Source organism: Ischnura elegans, chromosome 2, assembly GCF_921293095.1.
Source record: "Ischnura elegans chromosome 2, ioIscEleg1.1, whole genome shotgun sequence".
Classification (NCBI taxonomy): domain Eukaryota; kingdom Metazoa; phylum Arthropoda; class Insecta; order Odonata; family Coenagrionidae; genus Ischnura; species Ischnura elegans.
Window position 1 is genome coordinate 33,542,168 of NC_060247.1, and position 19,173 is coordinate 33,561,340.

The following is a 19,173-nucleotide window of genomic DNA, read 5'->3' on the forward strand; positions in this document are numbered from 1 at the left end:
CCGACCGTAGGCGATCGATAGAACTCGCTCACACCGTTCCTTTGTCGAATCACGCGGGAAATAATGGGGTCTGTCCCCGAAAATATATTGAGCGAACTTGAATCATACGTTGTTTCGTGTGATAATACGGTAAATATTCTATATGAGATCATTATCAGATAAACTTTAGGTATAAGTACTTATTTATTGCGCATGATTCGTTTTTCTTCCCTAGGTAACCTACAAATGGATTAGCCAGAAGTGGAATGTTCATGTCAACACCGCGAAACAGTTGAGTGAATTGTGACTATAAATAATTCTTCACTAGATTTTAATGCATTTAATACCATTGTATCTATGCTTAAGTCTACAGGTTAAGTTGAGTACGCCTAGTTGCGTGTTATAGCCTTTTTCTTCTACGAGATTGATGATGTGATGAGCAACAAAAATTTCGCTATTTTCTTGTATTTCGGCGGTAACAATAATCTAGTTGCACCGTAGAACTTGATATTTTGACAATCTGTAATAGTATGCTCTCCGTCATTTTACTTATGCAATTATTAGTACTCCAATTGTACGATTGCAATACCATCTTGATTGAGGAGTTGCAGTCACTTAAATCATGTATGTTGGGATTTGCCTTGCTTAATTCAGTTTGTGATTAAGAATCCTGCTGGAAAGTACAGTGTGCTAGCAGGAATTAAGCGAAACTCCAGCTTTTTAGAAGGTTGCTACTGGATTTGAGCAATATTGGAAGAATGGTTCCCGGCTTACCTCCTGCCTTGGCTTCCGAAAATCCATCTGAATTCTGTGATGTGCCTCAAACTTAGCATGGAAGTGTCATTTGTCTGCTTTTGACGTGAAGATTTAAAAATCAACTCAAGCATGTTTAAATAACAATCATCAGATCAAATGTTGCCTTTCCTAGTGACTGCGAAATATTACTAACAGAAACATTTTTTTTCAGACTCCTGTATTCATTTCTTGACAAAGAAAAGTCGAAGGAAAATCCAGTGAGTTTTGAAGTTATATATTTCCTGTCTGGGCCACTGAAAAATGCCAGTGAAGGGAAGTCGTATCAAGTGTGCTTGGTGCGAGAGAAAGATATTGATAAAGTGAAGTCACAGCTACAGAAAGTTGTTTCTGAGCATGTGTACAGCATCCAGAAGTCGACCCTGAAAGATTTACATGCTCTTTACGTGGTTGACAAGGCAAATGGTGATGACATTCTACAAGGAAAAAGGTATTGACATGACGTCATATTTTATTGTTTTAAGTCGGTAACAATGGTATAGAAGGACTTGTTAATGAGCTTTTTTGCACTATTGTCTATAAGGTAGATAACATGGTAGTCAAGTTGATAGAGTGCTTGGCTACTGAGGGCTGGGTTCAAATCTCCGGCCAAGCCTTCTGATACCCAAAAACTAAATTTCTCAAATTGGGAAGTGTGCCAGGGAAACCAACTGCCCCCTTCCTGAATTTGTGAATATTATGTACGTGTGGCATAACTTGGGGTGAGCTCTTCCCTCATCTGAACAAATCAACTTTTGGGTTAAATCACTGATTGTCAGTGCTTCTAATGGAATTTTATGTTTCATAATTTTATTGGATCACCAGACAAGTTCTAATGGTAATTTATTCCGGTGAACTATGAATAATTCTGAATTTATTATTGAATTTTATTCTAGTTTGCCAAACATTCTTGGAAATTAATGTTTGAGATCTATTTGTCAGGGAAGTTGCTAAGAGTGGTTTATCATAGTGTAATTTCATGAGTCGTGATAATAACTTTTTATACTTATACCCTGATGGTAGTGAAGCAGACCGTCAGCATCATGCTGTAATTTCCAAGTTACTACATAATATTTATGTTGCCAAAATCTTTCTTTGTGAACTTAGAGAGAATCAGAAAAATCTAACTGAGCAAATTTTTGTTAATTTCTGTCTTGCAAATCTCTGCTTAGTAGAAGTAAATGGTGGCATTTTTATCTATCTTTCCTGTCCAATTGGAAAAGTATAGCCTTACCAGTCGCGTAACTAGGAATATGCGTTGGGGGGGTGAGGGGGCCTGTAGGGGTCATCCCCCCTGCCAACCCTTTGGGGTTAATTTTTGAAAAATTACATACCTGGAAATACATCATTAAAAAATAATCTTTGATCTTTAAAGTTAAGAATATGCAGATTATACATGTTGAAACTAGACAATAGTTTTAAATAATTTTTTTATTTCTCTGAGGCTTAGGGAGGGGATCTAACCCGTCATCCTCCCTATAGTTTCGCCACTGAACCTAATTAATAGAATACTTAACTCCAATCTCTTTGTAGTTCGGCTACTATTCTCATTTCTTACATTTTATACAACCTTGCTGTCCCCATATTCAATCTGATGGAAGCAGTGTGATAGGTGAAAGTGTTCTGGGTCACATCTTTCACTCAATTGCTAACGGATGCTGAGAACTTCACTCAAGCAAACACAATCCGTGTATTGGAGTGGTCTGTCCAGTGGCCCTGAAAACCTAAGGTCTTTCGTTAGATTTTAGTTTCTGCTAGTGATGGGTCAGTTCGATTCCTCAATTCCTCGATTCTTGGCTAAGAACCGGAATCGAAAATGAGTACTTGCCAAGGTGAAAAATCGATTCCGATTCCAGTACTTCAAACTTAGTTCTTCAAACCACAAATTTATACACAACAGCATTTCCAACAGTCATTTGAATTTTTGCTCCACATAATTGTAATAAGAAAACACATTACATATAGATTCTAAGGGTGCGGTCCATTGAACGCTACCAATGCTTCGGAGCACCACCGACGAGCTCCCGAGAGGTCCGTTATTCGCTACGGAGCTCTACAGGTGAAGGTGTGTCGTCACAGAAAACGTCACACATCCATTTCCCACCTCGCTCCAGACGCTCCCGTGAAAACTAGGGTCTGTGGAATTGCGAGTCATTTTTTGGCGGAAATTCGAAGGGAATTCACTGAGGCAATGGAGAGTTTACTCACATTGCAGTTGTTTGATGCTGAATATGGACGCCTTTTTTCTGTAAAGGTGACTACGAAGTAACGGAGTAGGCGCACATAGTAAATAAATGTAAATTTAATTGTGATTTAAATAAATATATAGCAAGCACTATTTCTCCGTAGACATTCTCGTATCTCCCCCAAAATGAACTCAAATGTCTCTGGAAGCAGCCTTTACATTCAAAAGGCAACAAAGAATTATTAAAAGGGGCATTTAGTGTAAGAAAGGATTTTTATAACATATATCAACCCATCAACTCGTGTCAAAAATTAAAATCTGAACAAAAATAGGATGCACGTGGAATGTATTAATGTTTTATAATAGTCGTTAGCCATAATAAGTTAATATGTTTCAAGTGAGAAAAAGGTAGTGTACCTACTTTTCCTTTTCTAGGGTAATGAGTTTCATTTAGAAGGGGTAGTCGAGGGTAGGTGTGAGAAATACGGTCCAAAGTTTCTTGCTTTACTTTGTGGAACCTCGATATTGGAAAATAAAATTATTTTAATGATATTCGAACATATTTATTAATATTCAATGACCATAATCACCTCAATTAGCAATTAAAACATCTCTTTGCTTTCATAATCCCTGTTTGCCCGCCCTCGTTCATTTTTCCCATCTTGACTTCGCTCCTGAACAGTCCGAAAAGAAATTCTCGTAGTGAGCGAGGCACCTATGGACCGGTGCTCCGGAGTACTTCCGTCTGTAGCGTTTGGTAGTGAAAGTAGCATTCATTGGACCGCACCCTAAGTGGCACACCACTTCCGGAGGAGCAAATGCAGACTAGAGCCTGTGACAGGTATATGGTCAAGATACAGTGATGCATTTGGAAAAGCACCCAAAGTGACCGTAGCAAACACTGTTGAAGCTGAATTGGAAGCTTATTTATCAGAGATGAATGCACCTCCAAATTCCTTCCCAGGGAAATACCGGAAGACTGGCATCTCCTACCCAAGGCTGAAAGTAGTAGCGAAAAAGTTTCTTGCCATACTGCCATCCACTGTGTTCAGTGAAAGACTTTTTAGTTCGGCAGGAAAAGTATGTGATGTAAAACGCAACAGGCTTGATCCTGACAGAGGGAAGATGCTTTGCTTTCTGAGCAAAAATTTAAAATCGGTTAAAGGAGATTAAATTTATGAGACATTAATGATAAGATATTTACAATAACAGATAGATATCAAAGGAGACACTTTTATTTTAAATTTAAACATGAGTGCTAATATTCTGAAGTAATACCTTTGAGGTAACGCCACTTTTCATGTATGTTCTGTTTTGAAATTTAGCTATCATATTTTAATTACATAGTAGTTATATGAAAGATACTTTTGTCAACTGATTATTTCACAGAGTAATAATTATTTTAAGCGGTTGTCTTGTTGCCTGGAATTAAGTGATATCTTTCTTGGAGCCTATGGTGTCAGAATCGATGGAATCTGTGTCGGTAGAATTGGAATCAAAATGTCAGAATCGGAATCGACCAATCACTAGTTTCTGCTATTTTTGGTTTCTTGGTTCAGCTGAAATTTTCCTTTTATAATGAATGTGACTTTTGAGGCTATTTTTTCAAGTAGGCTCTGTTTGAATGTTAGTGTCCAGAACGACCCATTTTAGGTGAAAATGGCCTAAGGACGCCTCTTCATGATTGGTTTGTTGGCGAAAAATGTCAATCTTTTTTAAGTGATGCTCAAAATTGATTTTGCACTGTCCATAAATTACTATGCTCTAAGCGAATTATAGAAAATTCTCTGGCCTCATGGAATTCAGTGATTTTTCCCAAGTTATATTTCTTGAGAATGTATGAATGATAAGATAAATCATTCTTTCGTAATCTATTATTTATTATTTCAGTGGTAAAAGTGCAGTCAAATGTGAAGATGCAGTGCCTCGAGCTGCAGAACAAGTTGCACCTGCAGCCTCCAGAAATGCCGTAGATAATTCTAAAGGGAACAATTTATGGAATAAAAGTAATGGCAAATCATCAACAGACTCCTCTAGGAGTTCTGCTGACATCAAGAATGGCAAAAATAGTGAGGCGTCAGTTCCTGCCCAAAAAGATAAGAAGGATGCTTCAAAAGGGATTGCTGGAATGTTTGCGGCTCAAAGTGGGAAGACATCAAATAAAAAGTCAGAAACTGATGCTGATAATGTGAGTTGATAACGGATATGTATCTGTGGCATGTGATGAGGCCTGACTATTTTTTAAGCAATTATTTGTCCAAGCATGCAAGAAAATACATGCTCTCAGGAGGAGAATTTTTTATGTGCTGTAGTCACGTCTGTAGCAAAAATGTGTGTCATGTCGGTTCTGCATTTTTAAATTAATATTTGATATTAATTTTTGGGAAAGTACTCACAACTTCTTTAGTAGCTGACGTTTATGAAACTTCTCATTGTGCAGTAAGCATGGGACTAGTGCTTTCTGAAGATATTGTCAATCCAGCTGTCCTATCTCATAAAGTATTTGAACTTATATGGACTAAATGCTATATTTATTTTAAATTATATCCTTATTCCATATAGATCTTAGATTTGCAAGATGCTGTAGTCAAGGTTTACCCAGCAAAAGAGTCTACTTCATATGCTTCATTACAAGTATCATAACTTCTAGATATAGCATTCATATTCATAAGTGTCTTTGAAAGAGGCGTCTTTTATGTTATCTTTTGAATTGGTGATAAAGTGCTAAATCCATTGGCTCAATGGGAAATTTATTAATGAACTGTGGTCACAACGAATATTGCAATAAGATTGTGCCCCTGTCTAAATGTTTTTAGTACCATTCATTCCAGCAAACACTTAAATCTCTTCAGGGTAGTGGTGTGTGAAGTAATCCGGGACGTCCTAAGGTCTACGGTTAGATTTCAGTTTCTGCTAATTTTGTTTCCTTTTGTAATTAATGCTGCTATCAAGCTATTTTAATTCTATACTCAGTTTGAGTGTAAGGGTTCTGAACTATTTTCTGGAATGACAGTCATTCTCTTGCTTAATAATTCCTTGAATTACTATTTCTCTTATTTCTTGGAACTCGGGATCATTTGATTTGGTTCTTCATTTCTATTGGCTCTGGGGCCTAGAATCGGGACTATTAAGTAATAAGTGCAAATTGTTTTTTAAAAAACTTCTCTTGAGCATAGTTTACGTTGGGTACTTAAATAGGTTGATGCTATGAAGTCAAACTCTTGACTTATAACTTAATGCATAATTTTAGGTATTTATTACTCCAATTAAAATCATTAACAGCTTTTGATAATTTATCAATGAAAATAGAACACATGATTAAAGGCCTGTTTACACGATACATTAACACGTACGAGTTAATGTACGTTTGCGTGAATGATTTTTGTGGACCGGAACGGAACATGTACGAATGCATGAACCAAATTAGAACAGGTTCTATTTTCTGTGCATGCATTTGCACAAGTTGGGTGGTTACACGGTGCATTTTGGCATTCATTCTCGCGTTCATACATTTAGACATTAACCCGTACGTGTTAATGTACCGTGTAAACAGGCCTTAAGAACTGAATCAAGAACCAATGCCAGGAACAAATACTAGAGTTGGAACTAACTAAAAAGTATAACACACCTATTCATAATTGGAACTAATTTAATCGTAGCTACTGATACTGGAGATGCTTTCTTTATGATTAATGACATGTGATCAATTTTTTAGGCTTCTTCAAAGAATGACCTCATCAAGAAGCCAACTGCTAAGAAGTCAAATGGCATTGCATCAATGTTTGCCAAACAAGCTGAGCGACCTCCTGCACCCAAGCCAAAGAAGGAAGAGCCCAAGAAAGAAGAGCCGAAGAAGACGATTGTGGTGGATGACGAAGATCCATTTGCTAGTGAGGAAGAGGAAGAAGTTGGGAAAAAGGGATTGTTGAGAGAAGAAATAGATAGTGAAGAGGATAGGGCTGAATCACCCGTTAAGACTAAAGGGAAAGCTAAGGTGGCCAAGGGGAAGGCCACGAAGGAGAAGAAGAAAAGACAGAAGAAACACTCAGATGGGGAGGAGGAATCCCCGTTGGCTCCCAAAAAGAGGCGAAGAATTAAAATGATGGCATCTAGTGATGAAAGCAGTGGAGAAGGTAATGGGCTCTGATTTTTCAGAATTGGTGGAATTAGATCGTAGATAAGAAATATGCATAGTTATTTTTATGGAAGCAATGGGCTAGATTACCCACTTAGATACTCTCAGCTTTGCCAATGCTCACTACTACGTAGTGATTTACTTTGGCCAAACTGCACATCTGAATCTGACTGGGATAATGATATATTGCTTGAAAAAATTGGTCTCAATAATTATATAGGTTTGAAAAAATATTTTCCTAAATTATTGTAGTTTTCATTCACTGCCTGGACCATTCTTTATGGTTGCTGTATTTATGGTGGATTGCCTTATGACACTAAAATAGTCCTCTTTTGATATTCAAAATTACTGCTGTTTTGTATGTAAACCTGTGTGTCTAGAATGTCTGGATTTGACCAGGGATGGCAAACGAAACTAAGCGAAAGTCAAAACCAATAAAATTTCAATAGTTTCATTCCTGGGAGCGAAGTGTTGAAAAAAAATTAAATGGATTTAAACCCGGGGAGCTAGAATCGGGGTCGAAACGAAATCTGAGTCAAAACTACTTAAGGTCGGAACTAAAATAAAACTATGGGAGGAAACGAAACAAAATGTTTCACACCAGAGGGACCATGTGCTTCACCTTCGAATGGTTTAGTTTCGATCCGCACACCAAGTACGAAGTATGGTTGAATGAAGTAGAGGTTCGGCCTACCGCCACTAGATGCATGGGGCACTCATGTATGACCACAAACAGGAGAACGTTGATCGCAAACTGACCTATCGCATACAAGGGTCATGGTACTACTGATTTAAGTTAGAACCAGAGTTGTTTATCGTTTTGCGTTGATTGATGTAATTGGTTGTTAACGTAATCTTGAGTGGATTATAATTGGGATTATGGTAACCAACCGGTAGACACTGGCATTGAGGAATCACATAGTACTATGGGTTTAGGTTTTCAGTGTGGGAATCATAGGTGCACTGCTGTCGTCATTTGTGGATATCATTGCTTAGTACACTGCGTTTAAATACGTGTCCAGGGTTCACACTCAACTGTGAAAACCTTAAAACCATGAATTTCATCATAAAACCTTAGAAATCTCTCAAATGTGATTTTATAACTACGATAGACAGATTAAAAGAAAAATTGATGTTTCGATCATGTTAAATGGCCGAGTCATGTGCACATACTGTCCACACATTTATCTGCGCACGTGTATTCGAAGTGCAATTAATAATTGGTCCGTGTGTCATGACAGCACATTGACCTTAAGCCTGCGATTGGAAGACATTAGCCCTGGCAAAAAATCAGGCACTTCTTCACTTCCCTGCCGCTCTGCTCTCTCCATTTTCCCACTCACACTCTCTAGCCAGACCTGAATTTTGCTAACTGTAGGTGACATCATAAGAGATAGCACTTTCATTGCTGCGTTTGCATTCAAGGCATCTGTTGCATTTTTTATATTTTTAGTTAACGTGCAGCCGATGATTGTTACATGATCAATATTTCTGCCTAAAATGCCTTATCTAAAAACCGTGAATTTGATGACATTTAGACCATGAAAACCCGGAAAAAACCATGAAATTTATAATGTAGTTAGAGTGGGAATCCTGGTTTTTGATAGGTCAGAATACATATTACAATGAGAATGCAATCAAATGTCTGTGGTTTTGAGTTATTGCAGCACAAACCCTGTGACTGTAAATTTTATTTTATTTGCCTAAAGTTTAATATAAAATTGTATTTTAAGGAGCATAAATGGTCAATACTGAAGGAATGGCGAATTAAAAATATTTCTGGCCTCAGGACAAAATCGGAACATAAATCCTCAATATTATAATTAAATTAAATTAGTAATCATAATTACAGCCAACTCCCGATTATCTGGCTGCGGTATATCCATGGTGCGAATTATCCGTGCATGATTTTCACTCTCGCTCAATATATTCCGCAATCTTTATGAAACAATAAAATACGCAAAATCATCGGAATTGCTGCATAGCCAGGGTTCCCACTCAACCGTGAAAACCTTAAAACCGTGAATTAGCCGTGAATTTCCTCTACCGTGAAAAAACCGGGAAATAGCCGTGAATTTCGTCTTAAAACCTTAAAAATCTCTCAATCTTGATAATAATACCTTCCCAGAAATTTTCATCTTCATTTGTAGCTAGCGCATTTCTATTCATTGTGGCGAGCATCGTCGCATGGGTCAGAGAAGCGTGGGAACGAATGTTGCCTGAAGAAAAAAACATCTTTCCCCAGCGCAGGCCTTTTCTCTCCCCCTCCTGAAATATGACACCACTTCTCATCAGCTTGTTTACTTTCCTCAAATGGCTTCATGGTTTCCCCTCCCTCGGTCACTGCTTAGTCCCCCTTCCACCCAATTAGCCTTCCCACTGGCTGCAGCGACCACTTTCGAAACTAAATCTAGATGGCCATTGTGTCGAAAAATTTGAACGTTTATTCAACACCCTCAATCCTATGACTGGAAGACCGCTAGCCTTGACAACCTGCCATGCGCTGTGGACACTACGCTCCCTGCGTTTGAACCGGGTGACAGCGAGCTTTCGGCGTGACGTTACTAATTCTCGCGCATTGCGTCCCTGAAAACGAGAGAAGATTTCCGCTTATGGCAACACAGCATTACACGATTGTCGCATGCGTCGACCTGGAACTTGCCAGTTTTACGTCGCAACCGGAAAGTTTGTGTGGAGTTATTTACTGTCGGTGGTGATCCAGTTCCTCCGCTTTGTGCTATCTAAGGTAATGCTGTTTGTTTGTGTCGTTAAAGCCTCAATGCCGTCGCGATATAAACTGCTACATAGTCTCACGAATACAAGGATCAAGAACTTTGCTATTTCCTTGATCCTTGTATTCGTGATATTATGGATTTCCACCAAGTTACGCCCTCTACGATTAATTATGCTACATAGTCGTTCCATTTTTCCCAGGGCAACAGTAAGAAGGGAACATGATTTGCCTCTGATTAGAGAGATTGATTCAGTTTTGGTTTCAGAGTATTACGATAGCAGAGAAAAGAAGTCATTAAACTGCCGCTTTCAAAAGAAAGTTATACGGTGGAACCTCGATCTATCGTTCCCGCATTGATCGTTCGCCGTTTCTAGTCCCAAATAAAGTTCCTTATAGACAATTTAATTTTTTCCCGCATCTATCGATCCCCGAAGTATCGTTTCTCGCATTGATCGTTTGAAGATCGCGGTTCCGACGCAGAATTTTCCCGCATCCATCGTTTGACGAAAATGAGACGAAATAAATACAATGTGTCATTTATGGCTAATAACGACAAGCACGTAGTTGGAATCCTCCCCAAGAGATGGAACTACCATTGGGAGAAGCTCAGTGCCGTGGGAAAGTAACATTAGCGCATTTCCCAAGAACCTTTATCCCCCTCCATTCACCATTCGCCTCCCCCCTTCTGACGCTTTCCTCTTCTTCAAAATAAAAACAGGTCCCAACTAGCGCAGGGATCTTATTACGAAGACCTTAGCTTCGAAAAAAATATCGAGTTACACGAGAACAATAGAAACGTGTTTCGCGCTCCCCCCTCTTCTCACCAACTGACCTTTTTCAGCCTAACTGCTTCGAAGTTCCCAGTTTATGGAGGTCAACTGCTGCATGAATCACCTATTAGCCCAAAAGGTGTCTAACAATGATATTCAGTAATTGCTATTATGCTTTTATTAGATTGAAATGTTAGTAATTTGCACGTTAAAAAAAACGAGACCACACATGACGTATTTTAAGCAAGGAAATAGATGGAAAAATACGATGGTGATTTTTGGCGACACGCGATATCCTCGTAGCTGAGCTTACGGCAGTTAATTCGGCATTTTGTTCCGAAAACATGATACCAGGTTGTTATCAGTTATCAATTTACGAGCTATACTACTACTAGTAGTCTCACTTGTCAGAGTTACTGACGAAGGGATATCTTCTCAGGATTTTTGTTTCTCCCTACTAACAATCCGAATTCATCTGATCATCTGGCGCTACGCTAATTAGAAAAGAATGGGCATCTTTAGGGTAAAAAATTTCATGGCGCAGTCATATGGTCACGCTTTGCCCTTAAGTTAAATTAAGCATTGATCGTTTTTCCGCATTCATTTTATAATCTTATCGTTATTAATAAAGAAAAATTGTCCCCTAGTGGAGTTCCAAAAAAGGAGGGTAGTCTTAGAATCGTGTTCGTCTTAGATTCGTGCTAATACGGTGTATGAAACTGTTTTTCGATTTATTATGTTCTATTAACAATTTTCATAAAATATTTTCCGCTGAATAAGAAAGATTCAATTTATTATATTCTATAAACAATTTAAATAAAATATTTTCCGTTAAATAAGAAAAATTGGGGTGGGGGAAATTCGGTTACTGTGCAGTAATAACAACGTGCGCAAAAAACAATCTCTCAGCGAGGAATTAAAAAAGGACCTCGAGTGTCCGGACGGAAGAAGGTCCGAAGGGTATTCGGCGTCCGGGCAAGAGCGCGGTTGGGCTGGTCCTTTAGTCGGCCCTGAATTTTGCAAACGATAGATCACGTCATAACAGATATCACTTTTCATTGCGGCGCGTTTTTTGCGTACGTTAATTTTCTGTTGATATACGGCCAGTGATTTTCTTAATGTTGGCTTATTAACGGACCGTGAATTTAGCAAAATTGAGACCGTGAAAACCTTAAAAAAACCGTGAAAACGTGAAAAATAACCGTGAAAACCTGGAAAAAGCCGTGAATTTCATTGTTCAGGTAGAGTGGGAACCCTGATAGCATAATAATGCAGAATAGCATCTAGGATACACCGGGCTTATTATTTCGGTTAGATTCTCCTTCGTAAAATGGAAGTGATCACGCTCTAGCTACATTCACGGGAGCACCGTGTTCCTGTTTTCCAAGCCTTGCAGTGTGCGACCGCACTCCGTGATCACGGATACACGTCCCGTAGCAGTTGCAACCCGGGCTACTTGTGCGAGACGCAACTACGTGGCATGGTGCCTGAAAATCTAATTTCAGATGTCACACAGTGGTTTTGAAGCATTTGTGCAAACCACTATTCTGTATTGGTGATCACGCAGCAAGGGATGTGTGGTTTGCGAAACCAGGTCTTAATATGGAGCAGTAATAATATGAGTGCAACCATGTTATCGCCACTAAAAAGATCGCGAACTGGCAAAGAAAGCTCTCAATGAGTCCGGGAAGCACTTGAAAACAACAGAATAACTGCATAAATATTAATATATTGTTTGTTTTACGTAAATTATGAACATTACAAGACATTAAAGGGAAAGTTTGGGTTAACCGTATTTTTCCGATTATTCGTGCCGTCTTTCCCCATCATTAGCCCGCAAATTATGTAGGTAAGTTATGTTATTAAATGTTAACAATAAAAATATTATTATTTTCTTTGCACATAACCTACGGTTGAATTCAAGGCAGCTTTCAATAATAGTTCCGAATCTAAATATGTAGTAGAATTGCAAAAGATTCTTCTTCAATTCCATCAGCGGTGAAATTTATTTGAGGAAAATATAACCTAACACAGTTTTTCCTTGTGCCAATAAGCAACACTCCTTGGGTACCAAGCTCTATACAAGGTGGTAAAGAGGTACACCACAATGAGGTCATGACTGGATGTGCAACGCAGTATTTAGTTGTATTACAACAAAGATGATTTTAATCTAAATGCTTTATAAACTCTTTAGCTTCCATCATGAAACAGGTCGAAACCCTCTTATCCCTTCCACTCAACTTCTGGGATCGAAACTTAACTATGAGCAGCAGAGTTTCCATTAATTTAGTTTCGTTCCTGGGAGTAAAGTTTCGTCCCGGGTCGAAACTAAACTCCTTGGTGATTTTAATTTCATGAGGGAACAAAACTAAACCTAGGCCTCGTATTTTAGTTTCCTTCCAGATGGAAATAAAGCATTTTCGTTTCTTTTCACTCGCCATCCCTGGATTTGATATGAGAATTATATTTTCTTTATTGCATGCAAATTCCATAAATCTGGATAAGAAATTTGATCATTTACTTATGAAGTCTGAATCTATGTTTTTACACAGAAATGGAAGTGGGGGAGAGTGAGTCCCCAATACCATCAAAACAGAAGAAAGCTGTGAAAGAGATTGTGAGTGATGATGAGGACATAATTCCTGCCACTCCTCAGGAAGCAGCTTCAGGTGGCTCCATGGGAAAGAAGAAAATTAGGAAGCGTGTTATGGTCAATAAAACATTTGTGGATGATCAAGGCTTCATTGGTAAGTGAAATGGAAAATTGTTATTAGTACCTCAGGGTTGGCATGATTTTATCCAACCTGGGAAAAACCCATCTGAAATAACCCTCGGGTTTTAGACAAAAAGTTTTTTTTTAATCTCATAATGTTGGTGCCCAATTGAACAGTGCTTAATATTTATAGGCAATATTGCACTAGACTAAAGACTTGGATAGGGTAAGGCGGTATTAGTACCAAATTTGATTTCATTTTCATGATCAAAGGTTAAAGGCAATATGTACGATCAAACATGTTTGTGCAGAACAATCAAACTTCCATGCACTTTATGACAGTTTATGCAAACACAGGCTTTTGATCGCTGTTTGTCAATGAAGTTCTGAAAGTGTTAACGTGCCAAGGTAAATGCTTGTTTGCTCCAGCAATTGACAATTTATTATTAATAAACAGCAAAATAAATTCCTCTACATCAATTCCTCGGCGTTTTTTATTGGTTTAATATAGAGATGTGCGAATAGTATCCGCGAATACTCGAATACCTCGAATATCAGAAAGTATTCGATATTCGAGATCTCGAATAGTTATGCCAAAGGTACCGTCTCGAATACCTCGAATACTTTGAATTTCGCGTCATACGCTTTCGCTCGCACGTCATTGGTAGTTGACTCAGAAAAATGAGAACTCTAGTCGTTTAGTGCATGCAGGGCCGTTTTAGGCAAGCTGACGAACTATATCAAATTCGCGGTTTAGAGCGGTGAAAAGAGTTCGACATGGGGAACCGAAATTGATAGGGTGAAAAAATCCGAGAATCCCAGGTAATCCCTGTCAGGAGTAACTCAGTGCCGTGGGATAGCAACATAGGCGCAATTCCCACGATCCGCTATTCCCTCCATTCAGCATTCACCCCACCCAATCTGACGATTTACTCTTCTCCGAAATCAAACAAATGTCCCAGCTCGTGCAGGGATCGTTTTACGAAGACTTAAACCTCGAAAAAATATAAAGTTACCGGAAAATAATAGAATCGCGTTTCACCCTTCACTATTTCTCCCCCACTGACCATTTTCCCGCATTCATCTTTTGATAAAAATAAGACGAGGTGTTTACCATGTGTCCTTTGTGGCTAATAACGACAGGCACTTATTTTGAATCTTCCCCAGGAGATGAAACTACCGCAGGGAGGAACTCAGTGCCGTGGGATAGTGACATTGGCGCATTTCCCACGAATTGCTATCCCCCTCCCTTCAGCATTCGCCTCACCCACTCTGATGATTTCCTCTTCTCCGATATCAGACAAAAGATCCGACCTCGCGCATGGAGCAGGGATCGTATTACGAAGACCTTAGCTTCGAAAAAATATCAAGTTACGCGAGAAAAATAAAAACGTGTCTCGCACCCACCCCCTTTTCTCACCCGCTGACCCTTTTCTACCAAGCTGATTCGAATTTCCCCCTTTCTGGAGGTCAACTGCTGCATGAGTCATCTACTAGCCCGAAAGGTGTCTAACAATGACTTTCGGCAATTATTATTACACTTTTATTGGATTGAAATATTAGTAATATGCGCGTAATTTAAGAAAGAATAAGACCAAACACGACATATTTATGACTTTATTTAAGCATTTTACGCAGGAAAATAAATGCCGGAAAGACGAAGAAATACGACGGGGGCTTAGCATTTTGGCATAATGCTCAAATAGGGTGCTTTCCTATTATTTTTTTATTGGCTAAATCGAAATATTAATACTCCTGGAGAACGTATTTAACGCTTTTAGATTTTTATTGGACGATATCTATTTATCGCGATTAAATTAAAAGTGAAAATTTTCAAGCGCGCGAAAACGCGACGCGTTATTGCGAATGATGGGGAAAAGTCCGTGTGACGCATTTCTGGTTCCCCCTCCCACCTTGTGAGGTGACCTTGGGCGAGGCTCAGAGCGCTCGTACCTTACCAAACCTTACCTTATCAAACGAAGAAAACGTTCCGACCTTAGTTTTCCAGAAAACTTTCCAGTTTTAATAAGTGATTACTAAGACATGTTTCCCTGAGCTCTGTGCCTCATGCATGCATTAGTAACCTCAGACGAAGTAAAACTCCTATCCTCTCGTGTAGAAACTAGGTCCCTGTGATGTCAAGTGGAGTGGCATCACATGGGTGCCAATGTGGCCTTTTTCAAATGAGGATAAAATTGACCATTGCCATTGGTCTAGACCGGTATTTGTAGCACCAAATAATTTGTATATTATGAATACACCAATGGTGGGGTATCTAGGGGTTAGATGGAAGATGGGACTTTCTAGTCCCAATCTCGCCCAATAAAGACGTATTATTATTATTATTATGGTAGGTAACGAATCACAATCAATGCCTTTCGTTTTATTTAATGAAGAAAACTACCCTATTGTTTACATAAAATTAAAATATTCCATTAATCAGCTAAATTCCTGTTTGAATCCTTTAAAGGCAATCACAATTACTCGCCAAAATCTTGGGTTTCCTGCTGCATAGGCGACATAGTCAAACATTCTCACATTCATAGTTTAGTATTCGAGGTATTCGAATATTCGAGCAATGATTTGATATTCGAATTCGAATATCGAATTCGAGAAATCTACTATTCGACCCATCCCTAGTTTAATATTTAGCGGACAGTAGGCCCTATGGTCCTGAGGTGAAAAATTAATAAACTAAAATTAGCTGATTTATTTGAAGAGTTAAGATTAATCGGATAATGCATGGAAAATGTTTGCCTCCATTAATAATCTTTGCCCCTGCTCACCATGCTCTGGGCATCCTGCTCTCTGATGTTATGCATGTTTTTTTAAATCAAATTTAAATGCTACAGGTTTCAATTTCAAGGACATATCATTAATAAAGATACCATTGTTCAGTTCATGCTTTGAAAAAATGAAATCTTTTTTATGCATTTTACTTGCATCACGCTCACATGTTTATTGATAAATAATCAACTGCTTTGAATGTTGGTTAACTTATTCTTTGTTTGTTTATCCTTGTGCCTTATGTTTTACCTTGTGCTGGAATTGCAGTCACCAAGAAGGAGTATGCTTTTGAGAGTTGCTCAGAAGATTCAAACCAAAGTGCGGATGACTCCAAGGCATCTAAAGATAGTGCTCTTCACAATGGAAAAATAAATCCTGTCAAGGAAGATGGTGGAGGTAAGAATGTTGCAGTTAATCAAAAGAACGGTGATCTCAATAAGGGTAAAGTTGACGCTGATTCACCTAGTGATGAGAATAAAGGCAAGAATAGCAAAGAGACTGCCAAAGGAAAGAAAGCAGCTGGAAAGAAAGTATCTCCACCCTCTGGTCGTCAAGGAGTTCTCACTAGTTTTTTCAAACGGTGTTAATGAGGTTTACTTTATTTACAATGTGTCCTTCCTATTGATTTTTCAGTTTGTGTTTATTTTTGAAATTATTGCTCATGACGTAAGCTGTATCATGTGTGAATTTTTTGCAACCTGCACCATGCTGAAATATTTTTTCAAATGAAGTCATGCTATTTCATTGTTATCTGTGTACAAATTTTTAATTGATCATTTTTGAATTTTTAATGACCTTTGTATTGATTTTTCAGTGAACAATATGTTTTAGAAATAATATGAATTCTAAATAATTAGTTGGAATAGCAACTGTTTACTTCTTGATTATGTATTGTAAAATAATATTCTTGCACATTTAAGTGATCTTTAAAAAAATTATTTTGAGTCGACTTCCTTGTTCCTTTAGGGTGTTTTAAGGAATTCTTGTTGTGTTAGCGAAGGTACTATTACTCGGGAGAGATTTTTTAAAATTAAAGCTAAGTTATTATTTGGATTAATAATCCCCTGAACCTGATTGGGATATTTTTGGCTCTATAAGATCATGTTGATGCTCTCTTAACCTCTTTCCAAATGTGCTCACACAAACTCATTTTAGGCTGTGGTTCCTCTTTTTATATGCCCAAGTGTACTCATCCAGTCTCTTATAATCTCCTATTATCTATTTCATGCTGAAATCTCTTTGTTTCGACATCTCTTGCTCATGTTTCCATTTGTCATTGACAGATGACATGAAAGATATAATATTGATATTTTCTGAGAATTTCTTACGATAGCCTAGGAAATTATTCCAAAAAATTTGATGCTGACTTCAGACAATGAAAGTTCAAACACAAGTTTCAAACTAGGGGTTGAAACACAATGTCAACTTTTCCAGCTAAACCCTACATTCTGTAATGTGTTGGTAGTCAGTATGCTTTAATCTAGCAAAAGGAAACTGATACTATATTATAGAATTCATATTGAATGAGAGAAATGAAAATTTATTTCATTGCAACTGAAATGGTTTTCGTGAGCAATAATATCACTAAGTTTTTCATGAAAGAGTGGTATGTATTTTTATAAATAAAATAAAATGTTATCCAGACTCGCATTTCAGTCTCTCCAGTGAAAGACATTTAGAGGACCCAGGACAAATCCTCACTCCTCCCTACATTTAATAAGGCTGGGTATGATTTTTTGGCCCCTTCAGGGTACCCCAAATTAGTGGTCTAAGAGCCCCCTAATGCCTATTCTTAATGCCCCCTCATGCATGACTGTCTCCGACAGACTCATGAGAGAGATTTAATAGAACTTTGCGAGAACTCAGAGGTAAAATGCAAATTGCAATTTTCAAGTATCAAAAGTTAAAAGTAATATTTTTACTAATAAATGTACCAAAACAGGTTGTTCAGCAACCTTGAAAATCGATTATTACAGTGGACAAATTTTATCAGAACATCAATCAAAAGTTCTTGCTTGATTTTCGAAGGGAACACTTTTAAAACCTCAAACAAAACACCGATGATGTAATTAAAACTTTGTGGAATTACCTAATCCTCAACCAAAGAAGAGAAATCCATTGAATATGTAGCTACATTCTCACGGTTTCCTTGCTTGCAAGCCCTATCTTTCTTTGAGATTTATTTCTCTTTAGAAAATTCTTTTGGACTGCATTGAAATTAACTAACTTGGGAACATGCCTCATAGCCACCTTGTGCATATTTCATTGTTGTGACTTGATTCTCCTCCAATCCAGGAAGCAGTTCATACTAAAGGCACCCATCCCTTACCATAGATACCTTCGGGTGTTGTCAGGTACCGATGATATACCACGGGTGGATTACAATGTATGTTAACCTTATGCTGTATGGGTGTTGTTAACACTTGACACAAGCTTGTACCTCAACTTGCTGCTACTTAATTGCATTTAATCCACATCCCACCTAATCGGGCTGCCAATGAGAGAAAAGGCGGCTGTTTAAAACATTACTCACGGAAGTATGAAATTTCACCTGAAAGCATCAGCCTTTGCTGGTATTTTGCATAAATAGAGACTGATATTCATGGTAAATAACGATAGTGGTTGATATTGGTAATTTCATAAAGTGGGCTCAAGAATGTTGAATTGTCAGTAAATAACAATTTTGATTCATCAAATTCAATTACTGAGAATAAATGTTTTGTAGGTCCTTTGGCCTGCTCATTAATTTAATCAATATTCAGCTGATGGAGAAGCATGTGTAAGTCAGTTAGCTGGGAGGACAATACATTTGGCTCTGTATTAAACTGACCTTATTTTTTTTAAACAATCCGATTTGGCATTCAAATTTAGCTTGGTGATGTCAGAGATGATAAATACCTAATGAACCTAGAATGTGTTGATTTTGATTTATGAGAAAATATTTCACAATAGATATTTAACTGTATTGGGATATAAGCAGATATTTGTGTAAAACACCATTTGTGCCTGCTTTTACATGCATGTTCACTCTGTTGTTAGTAAAATTTGATGTCTCCAAATTTGAGTTATAAAATCATA

The 19,173-nt window shown here is 37.9% G+C and overlaps 1 protein-coding gene across 1 annotated transcript; it reads left to right on the forward strand.

Moving 5' to 3' along the window:
- Positions 1-6: 6 nt before the first annotated feature.
- LOC124153574 (DNA polymerase delta subunit 3-like) lies at positions 7-19,144 on the forward strand. The gene is made up of 7 exons (XM_046526837.1): positions 7-129; positions 215-270; positions 947-1,222; positions 4,847-5,144; positions 6,672-7,089; positions 13,148-13,342; positions 16,363-19,144. The coding sequence occupies exons 1-7, from the start codon at positions 64-66 to the stop codon at positions 16,680-16,682; spliced, it is 1,629 nt and encodes a 542-aa protein (XP_046382793.1). The 5' UTR covers positions 7-63; the 3' UTR covers positions 16,683-19,144.
- The last annotated feature ends 29 nt before the right edge of the window (positions 19,145-19,173 follow it).